We start from the raw sequence: 25,151 nt of genomic DNA on the forward strand, positions 1-25,151 counted from the left end.
ACAATTACATGCAATCACAAACAAGGAACATTACTATGCATGTATATGGGATGATGAAGATATGCTTATGTTGTATGCATTTATCCTGTGGTGCTGTGCAGTATGACCGTGGCACATGTGAAAAATATTTCAGTATGTGCAATGTTGGGCAGTATCATAATTAGGAGGTAGTTACAGTGGGGGCAGTTGCCAGAGAAGCAGTCATCAACACACCAAGCAGAAGAAGCTGTATCACATGAATTGTCAGTGCAGGAGGCAGCAGCCTTAGTAATAGCTACAATACTATTTCTCAATCTACTGGACAGGTCCAGGGCATGCAAGGTAGAAGGTTAAGCATCCTATGTACATAATTGCTAGACAGCAAGGGGAAGCTTTCAGAGTTGGATCCCAGCTAGAGTGCTCGTGAATAGGGTAGTTTTTTCACCCAAGGGTCCTTTATCATTTTTTGTAGATTTATTTCACTTCTGAAGGTGGAATTTGCTTGAAAACGGCCAGGAATGTCTCTTTTGCCTCTTTGGGGAACCTGCAGTATGGAGATATTAGTTGTCTTGCTTGTCTGATTTGTATTGGGAGGTCTTGAGCAAAGGAGATTTTATTATTATTCCAGGAAAGAAAAGGAAAGAAAAGTAGAGAAATTCCAGCTGAACTATACTGTTTCCAGCCTTCTTGTAAATCCTCCTGGTGCCGGAAGAACCTGCCAACCCTCTTGTGACTGATTGAAACTGCCTGTCCTATACTGTACACTCTACCAAGGAAAGAAAAGGAAAGAAAAGTAGAGAAATTCCAGCTGAACTATACTGTTTCCAGTCTTCTTGTAAATCCTCCTGGTGCCGGAAGAACCTGCTAACCCTCTTGTGACTGATTGAAACTGCCTGTCCTATACTGTACACTCTACCAAGGAAAGAAAAGGAAAGAAAAGTAGAGAAATTCCAGCTGAACTATACTGTTTCCAGTCTTCTTGTAAATCCTCCTGGTGCCGGAAGAACCTGCCAACCATCTTGTGACTGATTGAAACTGCCTGTCCTATACTGTACACTCTACCAAGGAAAGAAAAGGAAAGAAAAGTAGAGAAATTCCAGCTGAACTATACTGTTTCCAGTGTTCTTGTAAATCCTCCTGGTGCCGGAAGAACCTGCCAACCCTCTTGTGACTGATTGAAACTGCCTGTCCTATACTGTACACTCTACCAAGGAAAGAAAAGGAAAGAAAAGTAGAAATTCCAGCTGAACTATACTGTTTCCAGTCTTCTTGTAAATCCTCCTGGTGCCGGAAGAACCTGCCAACCCTCTTGTGACTGATTGAAACTGCCTGTCCTATACTGTGCACTCTACCAAGGAAAGAAAAGGAAAGAAAAGTAGAGAAATTCCAGCTGAACTATACTGTTTCCAGTCTTCTTGTAAATCCTCCTGGTGCCGGAAGAACCTGACAACCCTCTTGTGACTGATTGAAACTGCCTGTCCTATACTGTACACTCTACCAAGGAAAGAAAAGGAAAGAAAAGTAGAGAAATTCCAGCTGAACTATATTGTTTCCAGTCTTCTTGTAAATCCTCCTGGTGCCGGATGAACCTGCCAACCCTCTTGTGACTGATTGAAACTGCCTGTCCTATACTGTACACTCTACCAAGGAAAGAAAAGGAAAGAAAAGTAGAGAAATTCCAGCTGAACTATACTGTTTCCAGTCTTCTTGTAAATCCTCCTGGTGCCGGAAGAACCTGCCAACCCTCTTGTGACTGATTGAAACTGCCTGTCCTATACTGTACACTCTACCAAGGAAAGAAAAGGAAAGAAAAGTAGAGAAATTCCAGCTGAACTATACTGTTTCCAGTCTTCTTGTAAATCCTCCTGGTGCCGGAAGAACCTGCCAACCCTCTTGTGACTGATTGAAACTGCCTGTCCTATACTGTACACTCTACCAAGGAAAGAAAAGGAAAGAAAAGTAGAGAAATTCCAGCTGAACTATACTGTTTCCAGTCTTCTTGTAAATCCTCCTGGTGCGGAAGAACCTGCCAACCCTCTTGTGACTGATTGAAACTGCCTGTCCTATACTGTACACTCTACCAAGGAAAGAAAAGGAAAGAAAAGTAGAGAAATTCCAGCTGAACTATACTGTTTCCAGTCTTCTTGTAAATCCTCCTGGTGCCGGAAGAACCTGCCAACCCTCTTGTGACTGATTGAAACTGCCTGTCCTATACTGTACACTCTACCAAGGAAAGAAAAGGAAAGAAAAGTAGAGAAATTCCAGCTGAACTATACTGTTTCCAGTCTTCTTGTAAATCCTCCTGGTGCCAGAAGAACCTGCCAACCCTCTTGTGACTGATTGAAACTGCCTGTCCTATACTGTACACTCTACCAAGGAAAGAAAAGGAAAGAAAAGTAGAGAAAGTAGGTTCTGGGCATAGATTTGTTTGCAAATTAGGCTCCTGTTCTGGTATTCCTGTAAGGGTCTTATAGTTTGCCTGTGTGTGAGTCTCTAGCAGCCAGTAGCTGCCCTTCTTAGCCCCCCCCTCTCCCACCCTTCGTATGCTCTACTCTCCTACTTTTTAACTATTTTCTCTTCTCCCTCACACCCCTCTTGGTCTTATTCTTTATTTCTCCGTTTCTTTCTCTTTTTATCTGCGCTATCTTATAGGTAGCTCCCTCCCCTCCGTTTCTGTTGTTTCGTATGCTGTTCCCTTCTGGCTCCAACTAGCCCTTACATCTGTTTACAATAGTACTCTGGCTTCCTATTCCTTTTCACCTCTATCCTAGCCTCACTCTCCATCTGTCCCCTATCTCTCTGCTTTGCTCTATTCCTTGTAAGCTGCCTACCTTCCTCGTTAACTTAGACCTGCTCTTCCTCTATTTTCACTGTATGTTCACATACTGATTTTTACCTGTCTGTGCTCTATCTTCTCCCTGAACTCTGGTCTCTACTTTACCTTCTTTTTCTCACTATATACCTCTCTCACCTTACTTACCTGCATTTTTGATTGCCTCCTTTCCCATCTCTCCTTCAGCTGTTTCTTCCCGCTCTGTTCAACCTGTGGGCTCACTCCGCTCCCCTCCCTACCCCCAATTCCCACCCACCCCCAGGGGTCCTACTCTTATACCTCTCTGAACACACCCCCTACTTCTTTCTTCCAATATCTTACCCTGCTTTATCCCGCTCCTCTGTTAACCACACCCCTTACCACCTCCTCCCCTCTTACCTCATTCCTTCCAAAATCCCTCCCTTATATCTGACCTCACAGCTCTATATTTGTCATATACTTCATTTTTATTCTTTATTTTTCTCTTACACTACCATTTTACTCCCTCTTACTACCTCTTACTGGCCCTCTTTCTCTCCTCCCTCTCCTATTAGGCTTTATATCATTTCTCCTATCTTAGCCACTTCTAGTATCTTCCTTAACTCCTACTATAATACTCTCTAACTATGCCTCCCAACTTCCCTACTATGCCCACACTTACAATTCCACTCCTTACCATCCTGTTCTCTGCATACCTTCTTACCTTCTTTGAAAACCCTCTTTCTGCCCACTCCATCTACCCCAATAAACACACATCTACCCTTACAAATACTTCTCCCATTTTACACTCCAATATTACCTTTAACCCCAACTATCTCTTACCTAAATACCACAGACTCTCCCACCTTAAGTATGTATATCCGACCAATAAGAAACTAATACTTCAAATCTTTCTAAAGAACCATTTAATAACTAAACCTAATCTTCTTACATTACAAGATGGAGACATCCACCCTAATCCTGGGCCAGCTTATCCCTCTCCCAAAACTAATTCACCTAAAATCTATGACTCCCTCCTTATTGGACACCTAAACATTCATAGTATAAATAACAAAATAGCTCAATTACATGCCCTCCTTGATATTCATTCGTTTGACATTCTGTGCCTCTCAGAGACCTGGCTCAAACCAGAAACAAAAGACACTGAGATCACACCCCAAGGATATAGCATAATAAGACTTGACCGACCAAAACGTAAAGGTGGTGGAGTAGCAATTCTTTTTAAGAATCAGCTTAATATCTCTACTCTTCCAGCCTATCCTACCCCAGATTGCAAAGTAGAAGCCATCATAACAAAACTCCAAATAAACACCAAGAAATCCCTTTACATTATCTGCATCTACTTACCACCAGGAAACAATATACCCATACTAGAACCCTTTCTCAGCTGGGTATCTACTACTTACCCCCAAGAAACTATAATTCTAGGTGGCATCAATGTTGACTGGAACACTATCAATGCAGATAATCCTTCCTCTCATATGAACCTATATGGTTTCACCCAGACTATTACTTCAACCACTAGAATCAACAAGCCTAACAATAAAGAGAGTATTTTAGACTGGATACTCATAAACAAAATCAAACACACCTACAAAGCAGGAACCCTGCCTGATGATATAAGTGATCATGCTTTAACCTTTATTACTAGAGAAAGAACTGATTTCCCAAACCCCCCTAATATTCAAAAAATACGCTCTACTAAAAATTTTAACATAGACCTATTTCAAAATGAACTCAGCAAATGCAACTGGAGCCCCCTGAAATCTCTTCCCCTTGAAAATGCAGTATCATACTTTAATACCACTTTTTTATCCATTCTCAACAAACATGCTCCTGAACGCACCATCAGAATGAAACCCAATATTGCCCCATGGCTCTCTAAAGAAACTAAAAAGCTAATTCTCTCCAGAAATAAAGTCTGGGCGAAATGGAGAAACCATAGAAATTCCCTTGATCTTCTTCATTTCTGCCAACTTAGAAACTCGACTAAAAAAGCAATAATTTCTGACCCTACTACTGCAAACTTCAACAAACTCATCATAACAACCCCAAACAGTTTTGTCATCTATAAATAGACTCCTCTCCCCAGGAACATCCAAAACTCCCACCCTCTCAATGCCGACCCAGATACTCCCCACCTCACTGCAAATGCTTTCAACTCTTTTTTTACTGACACTATTCTATCACTAGCTAAACAACTTAGCACTAATAACTCCAGCCCACCTATAAACCAAAGACACCCTTCAAATAACTTTAAAATACAACCTATTCCTACATCTTTCATCTCTAGACTTATCCACAAACTGAAGCCTTGTACCCCTTCTGCTGACAAGCTCCCTTCACTTTTTCTCCAAAAAGCTGCCAAAGAAATTGCATATCCAGTATCTATACTTATAAACAGGACAATCCAAGAGGGAACCATCCCAGACATCTGGAAAATATCCCATATTATCCCTTTACATAAAGGTGGAAACTCCATTGAGTACTCAAACTATAGACCAATTGCCCTCCTTTCTCCCTTAGCAAAAATAATGGAAAAATGTATTCACCAGCAACTTTTACAGCATCTCTCTCAAAACAACATAATAGCAAACTGTCAATACGGTTTCAGACCACATCACAGTACTACCACTGCTCTCCTATCATTTGTAGATACTATCAACAGGAACCGCAACAACAACCTTCTCTCTTCTGCTCTTTTCATTGACCTCTCTAAAGCTTTCGATATGGTCAACCACTCCATTTTAATTAACACTCTTACATCCCTCTCCTTTGATAATCTTGCCATTAACTGGTTTACATCCTACCTTGGCAATAGACAGCAAGCAGTTCGTTGGGAAAACCAAATTTCCTCACTCACACCCGTTTCCATCGGTGTACCTCAGGGCTCCATTCTAGGACCTCTTCTCTTCTCCCTGTTCATCAATGATCTTCACTTAGCAATTCCTCAATCTACCTGCATTCAATATGCAGATGACTCCACCCTTATCTGCTCTGCTTCATCTCCTAATGAACTTTCATCTATTACTCAAAATGTCTTCAACACTGTAGAAACTTGGTTCACCAGACGCAACCTCCTCCTCAATGCCAAAAACTAAACTTCTCCTTTTCTCTCCTAGCACTAGGTCCACCCCCTTGGACTTCACCATCTCCTCAAATAATGCCACTCTCATTGCTCCTGATCCAACAACAAAATTATTAGGAATAACAATTGATAACAACCTCTCCTTTGACCATCATATCAACAACACCATTAAAACAGTCAATAGAAAAATAGGAAGCCTATATAGAATTAAACCTTTCCTAACATCATCATCCAGAGCCAAGATTGCCCACTCTCATCTTTTGTCTACTCTTCTTTATGCCTCACCAATTTTACTAACCTTAAGAAAGCCAACCTTAACAAACTGGCTACTTGCTACAACAACATTGCCCGTTTGCCACTAGTAACCCTTTTAGAACTCATCACTGTATTAACCTGAAACTTCTAGGCTGGCTTGAACTACAAAACCTTCTGTTAATCCCTCAACTCACTATTGCCCATAAAATCTTATACCAACCAAACAAAACCCTATTCTTTCTAAACTTTTAATCCCTTATAACAACCTAAACTCCCTTCGCTCATCCAGTAAACTTATGGCTACTATAACAAAGACTTATAATTCTGCCGGTGACTCTCTCTTCAATAATACTGTAGGAAGGAACTGGAATCTGCTTCCTAGCGACATAACACTTACTACATCTCTGCCTCTCTTTAAACACAAAATCAAAGATTACTTCCAAAGCCACTGGCTCTGTTCCTGTTCAAAACCTGACTAATCCTTTACCTCCTCTGCGCTTTCCTACTACTCTGCACTTTCCTACTACTTTACTTTCCCTCTCTCTTTACTGTATCTGCTTCAGTCTACCTCCTTTTAGAGTATTTTGTTTCTTCTTTCCTCTATGCTAATCTCTCACAACTTTCCCTTCTCTTTTCTTATACTGCTTCCCCTTCTCCTCTCCTATTTTAGTGCTTCTCTTTCTCCTTCTGTTACTAAGATTAGTTCTTTAATATTATTAATACATTTTGCTCTCTGTTTTGTGCCTTGTTCTTGATGTTATTTCAGCTACTTAATGTTATTTTTAGAAATGTGATACTCTCTTTGTATATATCTGTTATTGGATACTATATTTTTTATTTGTCTTTTCATCTATGATGATTTTGTCCATTTGCTTGTCTATTGTAACGTTTTTTGTTCAAATTTATGTGGAGCTTTTCTCCCCGGGCCTCTACTGAAAATGGAAATGTATCCAGCTAGACTAGCCCGGTCAACAAATGTAAAATAAATAAATAAATAAATTGCCCATGAAAGATGGCTATATCTTGAACTGTACTTTATACATGTAACATACCTTGGGGGAGGCGAGAGGGACAACTGCCCTAGGAGCAAAGTGTTATGGATTGTGATCGGTGGGCCACCCATCATTCCAACTGCTCTTTAGTGAAAAACAAGCTTTTAAAAGCTGGTATTGCATTTTCAATCAAAAATTGAGAGCTGTAACAATCTATGTGTGGTCTAAACTGTAGTAAATGCTTGCTATATTGTAGCAAACAGTTTGCTATAGTTTAAAAGAACAAAGATTTTTTTCAACTAAAACATGATAGATGTAGTGTTCTATGCAGCCAGGGTATAAATTGTAGCAACTGTTGCTACAGTTTAAAATAAAAATCAAGTTTTTTTTGTTTAAAATAAACCTGTGCCCTAGCACTCTTGCAGGCAGAGTATAAACGGTAGCAATTGTTTGCCACATTTTTTTTTGCTTTTCCCTTCTTGAAAAGCTGTGGTGGCTCACTGTCCCCATGTCTGCAGGAACCATCTTGCAAGTGTCAGAGGAGTCCTTTTTTTTGCTCTCCACTTGAAGACCTTGGGGGATGTTGATTCATAGGAATGGCACGGGATGCCACTTGAGCCAGCTACAGTTCAGGGTTATACCATTATACTGACTAGATGTTAACATGCTGTCTGGCCATGAATGACATCCATTATCAGACAAGTCACTGTCATGCCCACCATGACCCTGGTGACATCCTTTGCTTGCTATAGACGCCTCCACAACAGATTTATCTGTAGAAGTATTAGCTCCCTATAAGCATGGTTTTGGTCATCCATGGCCACAATGGTCATCATCTGTGGAGGTAGTGATGGAAGGGCTTCATGAATGGTACCTTCACACACAGCAGGTGAGCTTGAAAGGACTTGGCATGTTAAAGTATATGATTTAGTCTTTCAAAATAATCACACATATTGGATATGCAATCTCATAAGTCATCTTACACACCTCACATCACCATTAGTACCCCTGCTATGGCTGTGAAGGTACTAGTATGTGTCTCCATGATGGCCCTGCACATATGCTATCTTGCAGCCATTGCCACATCAACTTAAGAGGGAGGGCAGTAACCAGGTCTCCACTCTCCAGCAAACACCAATACTCATCCCCCTTGTGTATCTCCCACCCAAAATGGCTATGGGCAGATCCTGATATGTGTCCAGTAGGGGGTACTTTACTTTTCTGACTGTTAGTTTCTCCAATAACTTGTCCTGCCTGTGTGATGTGCATTTCCTGAGTAGGCATACAGACTTTGTCCATGGTTTGTGTCCAACACCCACACACTTTATTCCATGACTGTGCCAAATCATCCCTGTTATCATCAGCATCATCATCATCATCATCATCAGGAGGTTGCAGATCTTGCTACCATAGTTGGTGGAAATTTCACAGTGGTGGTGTCAGATAGAGAATCACTTGTTAGCATAACAAAGCATAACAAAGCACAATCCCCTGTGTACAAATGACCCAGCAACAGAAGTATACATGAAAGTTGGATGTAGGAATACTATTGTTTGAAAACCAAACATTTAAATAACATATCTTGTGCAGACAGTCATGCTGGTGGAATCCTTAATGCTCCTGTATAACCCATATCAAACAGCTTTAATAACTTGGCCAGCAAGTAATGGGTCAGCAGGACTTACAGCTACTGTTACAGAGGAAGACAGCTATGTATCTGGGGTATCTTGAGTAGATACCCTTGTGCCCAATGATACTTTGCACTAATATCCAGCACCACACTGTGAGACCATGTGTAGGTGTCACTATCCCTGAAAGAGTCCAGAAACTTCCCTGTGTCCATGACATGTGGCTGGGCCTACCATCTTTCAATATACCTTCTCAGGCTAGGTGGATATATATTTTTTAGCAGCAAGAGTAATGTCAGTGGCCCTGCTGCCCAGTGGTTGCTTACCATTGGAATTGTGTTGGCTAGGTGGTCATTCATTCATGTGAAGTTTTGGAGTTCTCATCTCAGCCTTTTCATCTTCAGTAATGTGGTCTTTTTTTCTTGTGAAGTAGACCCATACATACATACACACACACACACACTATATATATATATATATATATATATATATATATATATATATATATATATATATATATATATACTATAGACCAGGAAAATGGTTTTATACCAAATGATAGTACAAAGCTGACCTGAAAGTGTTCACATGTGACAGGAGTATTTTCCAATTGATTTTTTCCCATTAGGATTAACATTACTTCAGGATAACAATTACCTTACCTTAGCTGCACCCCTATCACTCTACCTGTTCAATGGCCCATACAAATTTTGTCAAAGCTATATCACAATACACTAAAGTCCCACTGCAGTTAACTTTACTAATATTTTAAAAGTGAAACTGAAAAAGTAGCACTTACTTTGCAAGAGCTGTAGAACCAATTAGTATAAAGTGTACCTGTTGCAGGTGTTGAAGTTGTTCTCTGGGAATTCTTCTGCAACAGGATGGTGCTCAGTACCATTCCTTACATTTATAACATGCAAATGTGGGTTCCTGGATGATGTGATAATACAAATGAGGGCTTGACTCATTTGTGTTTGTGAATCACATCATTTCTGCTTCATGCTGATTGGCCAAACTCTGTGATGAAGTCTATCCAGTGCCATGCACCCACCTAGGATGAGATCTACCCAGTGCCATGCACCCACCTAGGATAAAGTCTACCCAGTGCCGTGCACCCACCTAGGATGAAGTCTACCCAGTGCCATGCACCCATTTAGGATGAAGTCTACCCAGTTCCATGCAGCCACCTAGGATGAAGTCTACCCAGTGCCATACACCCACCTAGGTTAAAGTTTACCCAGTGCCATGCACCCACCTAGGATGAGGTCTACCCAGTGCCCATGTACCCACCTAGGATGAGGTCTACCCAGTGTCATGCACCCACTTAGGATGAAGTCTACCCAGTGCCATGCACCCACCTAGGATGAAGTATACCCAGTGCCATGCACCCACCTAGGATAAAGTCTACCCAGTGCCATGCACCCACCTAGGATGAAGTCTACCCAGTGCCATGCACCCACCTAGGATGAGGTCTATCTAGTGCTGTGCACCCAGCTTGGATGAAGTCCACCCAGTGCCATGCACCCAGCTAGGATGAAGTCTACCCAGTGCCATGCACCCACCTAGGATGAAGTCTACCCAGTGCCATGCACCTATTTAGGATGAAGTCTACCCAGTGCCCATGCACCCACCTAGGATGAGGTCTACCCAGTGCCATGCACCCACTTAGGATGAAGTCTACCCAGTGCCATGCACCCACCTAGGATGAAGTATACCCAGTGCCATGCACCCACCTAGGATGAAGTCTACCCAGTGCCATGCACCCACCTAGGATGAAGTCTACCCAGTGCCATGCACCCACCTAGGATGAGGTCTATCTAGTGCTGTGCACCCAGCTTGGATGAAGTCCACCCAGTGCCATGCACCCAGCTAGGATGAAGTCTACCCAGTGCCATGCACCCATTTAGGATGAAGTCTACCCAGTGCCATGCACCCATTTAGGATGAAGTCTACCCAGTGCCATGCAGCCACCTAGGATGAAGTCTACCCAGTGCCATACACCCACCTAGGTTAAAGTGTACCCAGTGCCATGCACCCACCTAGGATGAAGTCTACCCAGTGCCATACACCCACCTAGGTTAAAGTCTACCCAGTGCCATGCAGCCACCTAGGATGAGGTCTACCCAGTGCCATGCACCCACCTAGGATGAGGTCTACCCAGTGCCATGCACCCACTTAGGATGAAGTCTACCCAGTGCCATGCACCCACCTAGGATGAAGTCTACCCAGTGCCATGCACCCACCTAGGATGAAGTCTACCCAGTGCCGTGCATCCACCTAGGATGAGGTCTACCCAGTGCCATGCACCCAGCTAGTATGAAGTCTACCCAGTGCCATGCACCCAGTTAGGATGAAGTCTACCCAGTGCCATGCACTCACCTAGGATGAAGTCTACCCAGTGCCATGCACCCATTTAGGATGAAGTCTACCCAGTGCCATGCAGCCACCTAGGATGAAGTCTACCCAATGCCATACACCCACCTAGGTTAAAGTGTACCCAGTGCCATGCACCCACCTAGGATGAAGTCTACCCAGTGCCATACACCCACCTAGGTTAAAGTCTACCCAGTGCCATGCACCCACCTAGGATGAGGTCTACCCAGTGCCATGCACCCACCTAGGATGAGGTCTACCCAGTGCCATGCACCCACTTAGGATGAAGTCTACCCAGTGCCATGCACCCACCTAGGATGAAGTCTACCCAGTGCCATGCACCCACCTAGGATGAAGTCTACCCAGTGCCGTGCATCCACCTAGGATGAGGTCTACCCAGTGCCATGCACCCACCTAGGATGAAGTCTACCAGGTGCCATGCACCCACCTAGGATGAAGTCTATCCAGTGCCATGCACTCACCTAGGATGAAGTCTGCCCAGTGCCGTGCACCCACCTGGGTGAAGTCTACCCAGTGCCATGCATCCACCTAGGATGAAGTCTACCCAGTGCTGTGCACCCTCCTAGGCACCTGCGAGCAGCACTCTGTATGCATGTTTCACCCCAAGTCCCCAAGGGGATGTATGCAAGTCCACATCAGTCCTAATGCAAATGGGTTCACTGTTATGCATGCTTTTTAACAGCATGTAAACAGATATAGGACTGTCATTTTCTCACCTTAAAGAGCAATGTTGAAACATTCCCATACACTAAATATATTGGGCTGTCTCACCACCTGTCATGAAAATGAGCTTCCCACCATTATGGAGTAGTACCTGAGAATGAGTATGAGAAAGAATTATCTGCCACTTTTTTCTCTGCCAGTTGTCACTAATACTGAGATGTCTACTGAGGAAGAAGGCAGTGTTCCTTTCAGAGCACAAGGGTGGTGTGTGGATGAAACTAAAATCTTCTTCCTCATATTAAACCAGGACTACATCTACAGGCTGTTACAGGAGAGCTATGAATGTTCTTAGTATAAGACCATAACCTGGCTTAGCCCAGGCAGTGGCTCATGCCACTGGCATCCAACACATGGATGATCACTGTCATCACCATTATAGTAACATGAAGCGATGACATCCAACCTCTTTAAACATTGGAAGGTTGTGGTTGGAGTTCAAGATCACCACTGTATTTTAAGTAACCCTTCACTTACCTGTACATACAAAATGTGCCATGCACATATCTTACACACTTCTGTTTCTCACTCCATAATCCCAGGAGCCTTATCTAGAACTACATGACACCAGGGTGAGTATAACTGCTTCATATCGTACAGTTTTAAATGTTAATAATCTGCTCAGGTAGTACAGCCATAACCTGACACTGTATAGATTTTCTCCAGTACTTCTATGCTAAGCTCCATAGTTTAAAGGTAGCAAAATGACTGTCTGATCCTATTACTATGTGTCTGCATATGTACATTTTCATGCAATTGTACAAGCAGCTCAGCACATTAAGACTTTTCTTTCATTTTACATATGATGATGTTTATTGTATAACTCCCTCTTAGTTGTATATTATGCCCTTATTGGTAATTTGTGGTGCTTGTTTGGTGTTCTTTCTAGTATTCTACCTGTAACACTGTAGGTGAAAGATGCATCTGAGCTGTATTTTTTTGTATCTGTAGCTTTGTCTCATACACACTATTAGTGTGTGTTGGACTGCAAGTTTCAATTGGATTGTAGAAGTATCTCAACACCTTAAGGCTTTGCTTTCAGACTAGCACTGTATTTGATTCGCCTTTGGGTGCCTCTAGTGACATCATTGCTAATTTAGGGGGTGCTTGTTGTACTTTTGAGAACAGCACTTAATGACATTGTAAGGGAGAGTCACATGTTTTCTTTGTATTTGTACCTTTTTCTCACTCAGCCTTTCCCAACAGACTTACTCTGATGACATCACTGTGTGTTTGACTGCAGCCTTTGGTCTGGTTGTACAAGTAGTTCAACGCATTAAGGTCTGGCCTTCTAGCTTGTATGTGATGATGGCTGTGGGTTTACTTCCCCATCAGTTATATACTTTGCCATCATTGTTACTTTGGTGTGAGTGTTTTTCCACTACATCGCCTATAAAGCTATCATAATAAATAAGTATATGAGCTGAATTTTCGTATTGTATCTGTAAGTCTCTCTCTCTCATTCTGCCCAACCCTTTTTCTCACTATCATTTGTATTACATACATGTATTTTGTTTATTATTTACTTTTCTGCATTTCTTAAAATTATATGCAGGAGCATCTAGACTTGCATCCATCCTTCCAGCAAGCCTCATCACCCTCAAGTGGCAAAACCACCACCACAAGCAACAGCCATTAATACTAATAAAATGAGATCAAAACAAAGTATACATTTTGGTTTAATTGTTTTTTATTTTTGAAGAAATACAACAATATGGCTGGATATTTTTAATGCTTGGATAGTTCATGGAGGCATAAACACAAAGGCGCACCATTGGCTCGAATATCCAACAAAACTCTTTAATGAAAGTAGAATAGTAAGCGCTTTCGCATTGGCACAGAACACTTCTTCAGACTTAATGAAATTTTAAAACCAAACTGCCATTAAATAGCACTTCATGTATCACCTGACCCATGATTACTTACAATTAAAACATTAAAGCGGTAAACATAATCTTATATCATGGTATATGTATAAAAATAAACTTAAAATGCATATAAAATATATATAAAGAGAATGTATATATCAAAAACCCTATAAATGCAATGCTCTAAAATATACATATAAAAGATGTAAAAATATATATATATATATATATATATATATATATATATATATAAATAATTTACTAATAAAAACTCTCTATACCTATATGATAATGCTAAAATGGGTAAACACAATCATGACTAAGCTATTTATCTAACACTATATGCAAAAGGTAACTAAGAACACTGCTATCATTAGCAAACATGGCTGCCTATAAATAATGACATAGGTGGTATGTGGAATAACTAGCAGTAGACTGAGGTGAGGTATAACGTCCTCTAATGAAAAAAATTATAAAACTAGTACTGTGAAACCAAGGAAAGATTCAGCCGATTGACCGGTCTATCTTTCAGGAAAGGTTTCAAGCTTACCTTTTCATTGAGACCATGTCCTTTATCTGCCTGATACCTCAGGATCCATTTATTTTCCTCCTTTTCAGTGTAGTTCTTTATGTTCCCTAGTCTAGTAATGGTTCTGATAAGCTCATTTATGACTTAAATCATTGCTGATAGTGTGCCTCGCTAAGGCATTATGCTCATCTTCTCGTCTTATGGCGTACAAGTGTTCTCTTACTCTCACTCTTAACGTTCTATTGGTCTTTCCAATATAGAAAGATTCACATTTCAAACACTGAGCTAAATAAACCAAATTCCTGGATTTGCAGTCAGCATAGTGCTTAAAACTATACAGCTTCCCGGTATCAGGATGTTTGAAGGTGTTGTCATTCTTCATGAACTTACAGTGATTACAACTCCGGCAAGCAAAGTGCCTTGCCTATCTGACTGTACTATATCTTTAGTGTTATCATCATAGCAAAGTATTATTTTAAGTGATTTGGTGTTCCTGTAGGAGTATCTAGGTCATTCCCCGACTATTTGTAACACTGTTTCATCCATGGTTAGAATGTTCCAGTGCTTGCTGATAACCTCATTAATTTTCTTATTGTTTGTGTAGGGAATGGTAAGCCTCTGTGTCTGATTACTGGTGTCTATTATATATGAATGATGTTCACCTTGTTTAAAGAAAGGTTTGCCCCTATCCTGTCTGACCATAGATATAGAGTCTAATACTCCTGAACTCTCTCTCTCTATAACCTCTTTGTTGAACTGACCTTTGAGATTATTTATAGTCTTATCAAAAGTTCCATCATGGCTAGTCAGTCTAAATACTCTTAGTTCTTGTCCTTTTACTATGTTATGATAAACATGAGGAGGGTGCATGCCACTCCTATATAGTAGTGTATTTTTTCTACAACTCTTCCTGTATAATTCTGTCTGAATCTCTTCTCTGCTCATAATAATAGAGACATCAAGAAAATCAATCTCTTCCTTAGAGGACTTAGCTGTGAATTGAAGAAAACTAGTGGTGCCATTTATATATTCAAGAAAAACTGTCAAACTCTCTAAACTGCCTTTCCATATTAAAAAGACATCGTCCACAAAACGTTTATAATACCTAATATTCTCACTAAACACCATGTTGTTCATTACATAAGTGTGTTCCTAGTAGGCCATTGCAATATTTGCATAAGAGTTGGCACATGGTGTCCCCATTGCCACTCCATTGACTTGTAAGTAATATTTATTCCCGCAGGTAAAAGCATTACGGCTAAGTATAATTTCTAATAGTGTGACAATTCTAATAACTTCTTCTCTAGGAGTGTTTTTATTAATTAGGAACAGCCTCACATATTCTAGGCCTATATTGTTAATAATACTAGTGAATAAAGAGGTAACGTCTAATGCAACTAAATAGTAATCAAAAACATGAACATCATTGTGTGTGTACTCTGACAAAGTCTCTAAAAAATGCTGTGTATCTCTAATAATAGTAATAGTGTTCTCTACTATAGGTCTCAGACATTTCTGTACATACACTGACAATGTTTCTGTTAACCAGCCTCTGCTGCACACTATAGGTCTTAAAGGTGGATGTACCATGTCCTTATGTACCTTGGGCAAACCCCTAAATGTAGGTACTAATGGTGTCTCTATAAGGAAATAATTGTACAGTTCTTTGTCTGTATCTTGGATAGTTCATGTTTATAGATTCATATGTTCATAGGTTGGTACTGGGCTATCAGCCCTAGGGCCTATACAAGCCTAGCCATAACAATTCCCTGGCTATTTCTTCCCACACTGTTTACTTCCCTGGATCCCTGTCTAGCAGGGCGACTGACATGATCCCTGGAGTGAATTTCCTTTCTCCCATCCAATCGTCAAGGTTCCTTTTGAAGAGGTCCAAGGAGGTGTTCTGCTTGACATGTATGGGAAGTCTATTCCAGATTCTGGGGAGTCTCTGGGTCAGGAACTTATCCCTCCAGCATGTTTTGTTTATTGTGATGACAAGGTTTAGATCCCTGGAGCGTGTGGATCTGAGGGATTGGTATTTCTTTAAGTGTAGCATGTCCAACAGCTCTGGGTTTGACATGGCCTTGTATGTTCAGCAGAGATCGCCTCTGAGTAGACAATATGCGACAGAGTATAACTGGAGTTTTTTAAGGCGGCCAGCATACGGCATCTAATTTAGACCTGTGATTCTTTTAGTGAGGTATTTCTGTGGCCTTTCCAGTTGTTGCAGATGTCTTGAGAGGTACATACCAAATAGGGCGTTGTAGTTCATAATGGGTCTAATGAGGGATGAGTACAGTGGGACAGTAACCTCCTTTTTTCTGGATGAAAAGCTCTTAGTGATGAGGTGTGCCACATAGAAGGATTTCCTGACTGTTGTGGTGATGTGGTTATTGAAGGTGAGACCACTGTCCACCTGTGTCCCTAAGTCTCTAATCACACTTTTGGTGTTTAGTGTACTGCCACCTATGTGATAATTCACGGGTACATGTTTTTTCTCAAAGGGGATAACTATACATTTCTTGCCTCTGGCACCAAGCATCTGTTTCTGTAAGGCCCTTTTGTAGAGTATCCACATCATTTGGGGATTCAATAATGGCTCCCAGTTTGCAGTCATCTGCGAACTTTGTTAGCCAGAGTCCCTTAGTGTTGGCCTGTACTTCAGAGAAGTAGATGCCAAACAAGAGAGGTCCCAGGACTGAACCCTGAGGTACTCCACTTGTCACTTCTCTGGAGCTGGATTTGGAGTCAGCTACTTTTATAGTGTGGGTTCTGTCAGTAAGCCAGTTGGCAACCCATCGAGTGATGTAGGGATTAATGCCCAACTTAGTAAGTTTATCTATGATTCCAGAGTGGGGAATGGTGTCAAAGGCCTTGGTGAGGTCCAGATAGGCTGTGTGGACTGCCTTACCCTCATCCACGGCTCTGGAGACTGATTCGAAGAAGTCAATCAGGTTCAGGAGACAAAATCGGTCTTGCATGAACCCAAACTGGGTGGGGTCCAGTGTTTGAAGGTTGCCAATATCTTTGTTTATAAGTTCCATGATAATACGTTCCATGGCCTTGCAGATCAGGATTGTCAGACTGATGGGGCGGCAGTTCCCAGGATCCAAGGTGGATCCCCACTTGTGGAGTGGGATATCTGTAGCTGTGCGCCACTCAGTGGGCACAAAGCCTGAGGTGAGGGTATGATTAAACATGACACTTAGGTGAGGTGCCAGTTCATTTTGTAGTTCATGTAGTACACAGCCCGGGATGTCATCTGGTCCCATGGATGCTGTTTTCTTAACTTTGGAGAGTGCGTTCTCTACCTGTGTGGCCGTTATTACCGGAATTTGGCAATCTTCCGGTATTGATATGGGCCATTTAGGGGGTGAGAGGGAGGGTGACATTGGCACTGAATCGATCTGCCAGGATATTGGCAATATCCTTGGGATAAATATATTTAATGCCATTCTGTTGTAGCTCAGAGCAGATCTGAGCATTGCCATTTAGATTCTTGACATAGTTATAGAATGCCTTGTGGTTGTCTTTGGAATCTTTGGTAATTTTATTTTCGTAACTAGCTTTGGAGGATTTTACGAGGGATCTCAGCTTCTTACTGAGGCTGGTGAGGGAGTTTTTTGCATCCTGGGATTTTCCTCTTTTCTGCAACAGTTTCTTCCTTCTGTTGTAAAGTTTGTTTATGGCAGGGGACCACTAGATTGGCTTCCTTTTTTTGGAAGAGAGCATCTTGGTTCTATTCGGGATGGCACGATTCATGCATGAGTGGATGTGCTCATACAGTGTCTTAGTGTAGGACTCAGCAGATGAACTTTCTGTTCCCATCTGCATGGGTGTCATGAAGTTTGTTACTTCTGACTTGAGTAGCATGAAGTTGGCTTTGGAGAAGTTTTTTATGGAGGTTTCCTTACTGGGGAGTGGGGGGTTGATGTGGATGTTTAGGGTGATTAGCTTATGGTCTGACCTGACCAATGAGGGGGTGACCATAGGTGTGGAGCATCAATTTCCCATGTTGGTAATTACCAGGTCTAGGATACTGGAGCCCCTGGTGGGACTATGGATTAGTTGATCCAGGGCGTTGGAATTTATGAATTCCAAGAACCGTTGGGCAAAGGTGTTGGTACACGAGTAGTTTTCCCAGTTAATGGCAGGGTAGTTGAAATCACCCAGTATTAGGGTGTTTGGGTGTATCTTAATATTTTCCAGTATGTTTAGAAAGGTGTAGTGAGAATCTTGGGGCATGGTGGGGTATCTGTAGCAAGCTACATTTTGGATTGCAGTTTTACCTAGTGTTAGTTGCACCTGGAACATTGCATCCTACCTGAATGATTTTTGAATTAATTGGGGAATAAATGATACATGTTATATACATAATTTAGATAGGATGAATAAATGATACATGTTATATATATATATATATAAAATGTAGATAGGATGAATATTATACATGTTCTAAAAACTCTATCAAGAAACCATAAATATTTTTAACAATGTTATCTTTATTTAACATAGTTAACTCACACACGCATGCACACACACACACACACACACACACACACACACACACACACACACACACACACACACACACACACATATTCCAATGGTCTGCTACATGTGCCATTATCTTTCGGCTTTGGTCCTCCTACAGTCAGAAGCCTATTCTTTGATAAATGATCTGAAACTCTTGATCTGTCCTCTTCATTCTCACTATTAACTAAATCTCTACCACAAACCTTCAGTTTGTGCCTCCATGTTTTATATGTGTTTCTGTGTTGTATAAGTTCATGTGATGTACATCTGTATAAATCAACAACATTCAGTTATTTTTGCACTAGTGGTGTACTCACCAGTTAAATCTGTAATATTAATTTAAGTATATTGATTATTTAATAAAGCTAAGTAGGAATTTAAAATTTTCCTAATATAAGAAATCAGCCTAGTTCATCTGACTGAGTCACTTTTTAGTGAATCCTGTTCAGTCAAGATTAACTCACAGAATAGGCAGTCCACAAAATGTGTTTAACAGATGAAGTGTAACCTGACACTCCCATACAGAGGGCTTCATCTCTGCACCTTTTTAATTAATATAATTAGTTCTGAGGCTGACGAACTTTGGGATAAGTTTTAGCAAGTTTTGTGGATTGCCCATTGGGTGACATTCTCAGAGCATCTGAGCTTAACTGTAAAGTGACTCAATGAGGAACATAAATACCATGACTAAGAGGTTTTAAAGAGAAGTGGCACAAACTTGCATATCCTCTATAAAGGAAACTATGTATGTTATAAAAGAGCACCATTTACAGCGCAGATCTATAGTTGTTTTTTTGTCTATTTAAAAGAGAGGCAATAGTAGTACAATACAAATTTATCATTTGCACAAAACATTTTAAGCAAATGTCCTAAAGTCAAATTGTAACTTATGATTATAACTTTTTGTTTTTTTTTTACATTTAAGGAAGAAGTGAAAGTCAGATGTTAGACAATAATGACAACGCATGTTGTCTGCCATTAAATGTCAAGGTTGTCGATACTTATGGAGAATGGGTGACTCTCTGGGACAAGCAGTTCTGTGCTCTAAACATTCCCCATTTGCGCTCCCATACATTGGTGCATACTGATCCATCAGACAAAGTAAGGCAAACTCGCTGTGCAGTTTTGTTGCATGGAAACTACTAAGGGTTTTCTTTTTACTAAAATCATATAACTTAAAACATGATGCTACAATTTTATGTGCCCATGAAGTTTTGCTTCTGTCTTCATATTTCTTTTTTCATTATGTATATGAGATTTTCAGCAGCTGCTCTATTCTTTCATTTGCAAATGTTGGCTAAACTGTGTTTCCAGATTAATATTATCTTTCAGAGGCATATAATTAGAAACACTAAGGATGATATTACAATGTTTTATAGCTTATTCATAATAATATGTCTTACCCTTGCGGACTATCAGTTAACTAAAAGTTAATTCACTGCCTTCCTAGTCACTGTGTTTTTGAATAATATACAACTTGTCATAAATGAGGGAGGAATGCTGCTTCTGAAAACCCTTCATTCCCTTCAGTCTTAAATACAACAAACAAATTAAAAATGAATGCGCTGGAAGTGTTTCATAAGAAATGTTATTGCAACCCACTTGGACTTTTGCGGTAGCTCTTAAAGGTACATACATTTATTTAGCTGTATCTCCAAAGTTCTGGAGAAGTCTATCATAGCTACTTTGATAAGCATGCTGCTGCATTTTGGCCACTGATGTATCATAGAACATTCTTCTGAAAAGACTTTTCAACAACATTAACTTTCTGTTTTTCTGATATTTTGTTTCCAAGGTGCTTGACCATGTCTTGAAATGAATGTACTGTTTATAAATCTTCAAAGGACATTTGAGTATGTTACTAATTTGTTTCTATTAAAGAAAAAGGTTTCCATAGATAGTGACCATCCCCCTAGTGAAATGGTTAGACTGGTTTACAAGTAGGTCTTGGAGAATTAAAATAAATGACAGTACAGGGGAGCAGCAAGCTGTAACCCTGTATGCCCCACAAGACTTTACCTACTCTCCTATATATATGTATATCTAACATCCTTACTCTCATACTCTCATATGTGTATGTGTGTGTGTATGTATATATATATATATATATATATATATATATATATATATATATATAAAATGTGTGCGTGTGTGTGTGTGTGTACATATATATATATATATATATATATATATATATATATATATATATATATATATATATATATATATATATATATATATATAAAACTAAAATTAACCGCACTCAAAAAAATTGAATGAAGAGAAGAAATTTTAACTAAGAAATGAACTTCGTGATAATAAAAGCATTCAAAAAAATAGTAAATCACACCAACAACTCTTGTAGAACTTTAGCGCTTTCGTCTTATTTATTATCAAGACTTCTTCAGAAAGACATGTTTCATAAGTATGAGCAACCATTTACACTTCCTTTATATACATTAGTTCTAGCAGGCCATTTAAATTAACAACAGTTCCTTTCCAATAGTAAAGTGTGAACAAGCAGGGTGCTGTGTGCATTTTCATTAACATTATAATCGCAGTTACACAAGGTAAATTAGTCAGACAGTAATAGCCTTGTGGTGTCGTGTGAATACTAAAAGGGATTGTGTGCAAAAAAACGAACCGAACCGAAAAAAGCGAACCACAAGGCTATTACTGTCTGACTAATTTACCTTATGTAACTGCGATTGTAATGTTAATGAAAATGCACACAGCACCCTGCTTGTTCGCACTTTACTATTGGAAAGGAACTGTTGTTAATTTAAATGGCCTGCTAGAACTAATGTATATAAAAGTAGTGAAAATGGTTGCTCATACTTATGAAACATGTCTTTCTGAAGAAGTCTTGATAATAAATAAGACGAAAGCGTTAAAGTTCTACAAGAGTTGTTGGTGTGATTTACTATTTTTTTGAATGCTTTTATTGTCACGAAGTTCATTTCTTACATATATATATATATATAGATATATATGTATATGTATATATATATATATATATATATATATATATATATATATACATATACATACATATATATATATATATATATATATATATATATATATATACATATATATATGGGTCTATATTAGAACATCAACTTTTTAAAACGTTGAATGTTCTAATATCTACCCCTATTCAGCGAACACTGACAATATCGAACATGCAGAACAGCTAATTTTTCCCAGGGAAAAATTTGCTGTTCCGACACACATACACACAACACAAGCATGCCAAACAAACAGCAATCCAGACACATACACCTAAAATCCTACATCTAACCCTACACTAAAGTGTACATACACCACTAGCTATCCACTTACCTTAATCCAAACCCTAACCCTAAGGACCATCACTATTGCACACTCACCTCTCCCGCTCCCTAACCCTAACTCACCTGTCCCACCCTAACCCTCATGTCCACACAATCGCACACTTACCTGACCCATGCCCTAGCCCTAACTCACCTACCCTGCGCCCTTACCCTCATGTCCACACAATCGCACACTTACCTGATCCTGACCAGTAACTTTCCACCACAGTGCTGAAAATAGGGAAGCCACAGGAACAGCCAACGGAAGAAATTCGGTATTCTGCAGCTTCGCTGTTTTCAGCGTTCACTGAATAGAGGTCGATATTAGGACATTCGAAGTTGTGAAACTTCGATGTTCTAATATAGACCCATATATATATATATATATATATATATATATATATATATATATATATATATATATATATATATATATATATATATATATATATATATATCTACACACACACACACACACACACATATATATATATATATATATATATATATATATATATATAGAATCACTACATAATCTTGAAATGTTCGATTACCAGATTCCAAAGTCTTGAGACTGTATCGCCGAAACCCCTAAATACCAAAAGACCAGAAGCACAAAATTCAAAATCCCGATGTTCGGAGATATTGAAGCAGCGCTTCTGGTGTTGCGGTTTGTTGATAGATAGGTGGAAGTTCAAGTAAGTATCTATGTGTAAGTTTGTTGGTTAGGGGCTTTAGTGTGTGTCAGTGTGTGCTGTGACTGTGATGTGTGTGTGTTAAGGGACTGTAGAATGTGTGGGTGTGAGTTTCCCTATTGTGTCTGTGCTATCTCGGAGTTAGTATATTTAAGTAGCGGGGTGTGGGGGGTGCAGGGGGGCTTGTTTCCCCTGCTTATCTGTAGTGTAGGATGATATGTTTCATTGTGGGGGGAAGTTGTGTGTATGTGTATGTGTGTGCTGTATGTGTGTTGTACGTTCGGGATTTTGAATTTCGCGCTTCTGGTCTTTCGACATTTAGGGGTTTCAGCTACATAGTCTCGAGATTATGTAGTTAACCTATATATATATATATATATATATATATATATATATATATATATATATATATATATATATATATATATGTGTGTGTGTGTGTGTGTGTCTATATATATATATATATATATATATATATATATATATAGGAGCAGATAGGTCTCCTGGTATTAATGGGTATATACCTTTAAAACCCATCCTAAAGAAAAGGTGGGCTTTTTATTGAAATGTGACAGGCTGATATTTATTTTAAATATGTGAGGTTTTATACTGTTGTTATCTGATGAAGGGCATATGGCCTGAAAGTGCTCATCTGTGGAAATAAAGTTTTATGGTACTTTTATCGACGTGGTTGTCCTCTGTTTGCTTGTTTTTGGATATTCGAAGACTTTAAGGAATCTGAATCTCCTTTACCTGTTACATTGAAGAACAGATCATGAAATGATAATCCTATTCACTACCACCAAGACAGAATATGTGTTCTATCATTTAGGGATAAGTAGAAAGAACTATAATCTCAGCCTTCAAAGTTCTGTATAAACTGAACCTTCAGAAAAATCATAACTTTAATATATTCAAAGTATGCTGATTTACTGAGTGGATCTAGCTAATCTGAAATGTTTTTCAGTGCATATTAAGGAAATACCTTTGCCTGAGGTATTTAAAACCAGTTTGGATAAAACCATGGGGAAGAGAATCTCTGTCATCATAGGAGGAGTCTGTGCTGGTGTCCTTATCCTATATCTGTACAAATGCTCGCAAGTGAGATGTACTTTAGGAAGTGGTGGGATAAAAACATGCCACAGTACAGCTCTACATGCAAACCTGTAGTGAGTTCTTCTCTAAACCATACCTACCAATATTGGGTACATGGTGTGTTATTAAATTTAAAAAAAAAAAAGCAATGCTTCAGATGCTGAACATAGTAGCTGCCATTTTACATAGTACAACAGATGATTAAAAAATAAACAGGAACGCACATTAGATTAATTAACTGCAGATCTATGTTTAAAGTCTAGGCAAATGTTTTATTAAATAAACAACTTTGTGACAGAAATGAATATATAAACGAGGAATGCCATCATCCAAAGGTTTCCACAAGAAGGCAAAAATCCAATGAAAAATAAACCAGGTAGAAACCACCACGATGTAAAAACAAGGTCTATTTATTAAAATGGAATAACAAGCGCTTTCACGTGTATCCAAAAACACGCTTCATCAGGCTTAACTAGAACTTTCAACTGAAGCATTTTTATACAAATCCCTAAAAGTGTCAGATTGCATAATTGGCAATCAGAAACAATATGATTAAACAATTAGAATAATGATTGAGGGATTGGATTAACCCTTATAACACAAAATAAAAATTCAATACTTAAAACAGGTAACATCACAATCTATATAATGTTGGCATAAAGAAAAAGAAAAATACAAACATATTAATATATTAATAAATGATCACCTCATATTTGTACTATGTAGCGTTAAAGTACTTGACAATAAATGTATAAAATGATAAGATAATGAATAGTATAGGACCTAATGAATAAAACATGAATCAGTAGAACCATGTGGTCCATACTGATCAATGTTCACGTGCCGCTTTGTGACAGCAGAAGTGAGTTGGTGCACCAGTTGTTGTTGTGTCTTTTGGCTTTTCCCGGTTAGGGGTCGCCACAGCGGAACTCCGGTCCACTAATGATTGGCAGTAGATGTTTTACGTGCCGAGTTGCCGGCCCTGACGCACAACCTTCAATGAAGGTACACCCATTCACGCATGTCTCCACACAGAAGATGCTCTAGTTGAGAATCTAACAGGACAACGTCTTACTGTGAGGCGACAACGCTACTGCAGCACCACCACCGAAGTATGGTGTAAAAATTCTGTTGGATTGTTTTCTCAGAGCTATGCATGGTGACAATAATATCATTAAAGATGGCTATCACCCAATAAAGGGTCATATATTTTAAACCCCAC

The 25,151-nt window shown here is 39.6% G+C and overlaps 1 protein-coding gene across 1 annotated transcript in view; it reads left to right on the plus strand.

Annotated features, from left to right (window-relative positions):
- The window catches only part of LOC122803455, a 726,176-nt gene that overhangs the window by 110,660 nt on the left and 590,365 nt on the right, over positions 1 to 25,151 (plus strand). Inside the window, exon 3 of the mRNA XM_044073073.1 lies at positions 19,747 to 19,905. Coding sequence (XP_043929008.1) covers positions 19,747 to 19,905 — 159 coding nt within the window. The remainder of the gene's footprint in view (positions 1 to 19,746; positions 19,906 to 25,151) is intronic.

The sequence above is a fragment of the Protopterus annectens genome, chromosome 5.part1 (assembly GCF_019279795.1).
Source record: "Protopterus annectens isolate FY-2018-M chromosome 5.part1, PAN1.0, whole genome shotgun sequence".
Taxonomy (NCBI): domain Eukaryota; kingdom Metazoa; phylum Chordata; order Ceratodontiformes; family Protopteridae; genus Protopterus; species Protopterus annectens.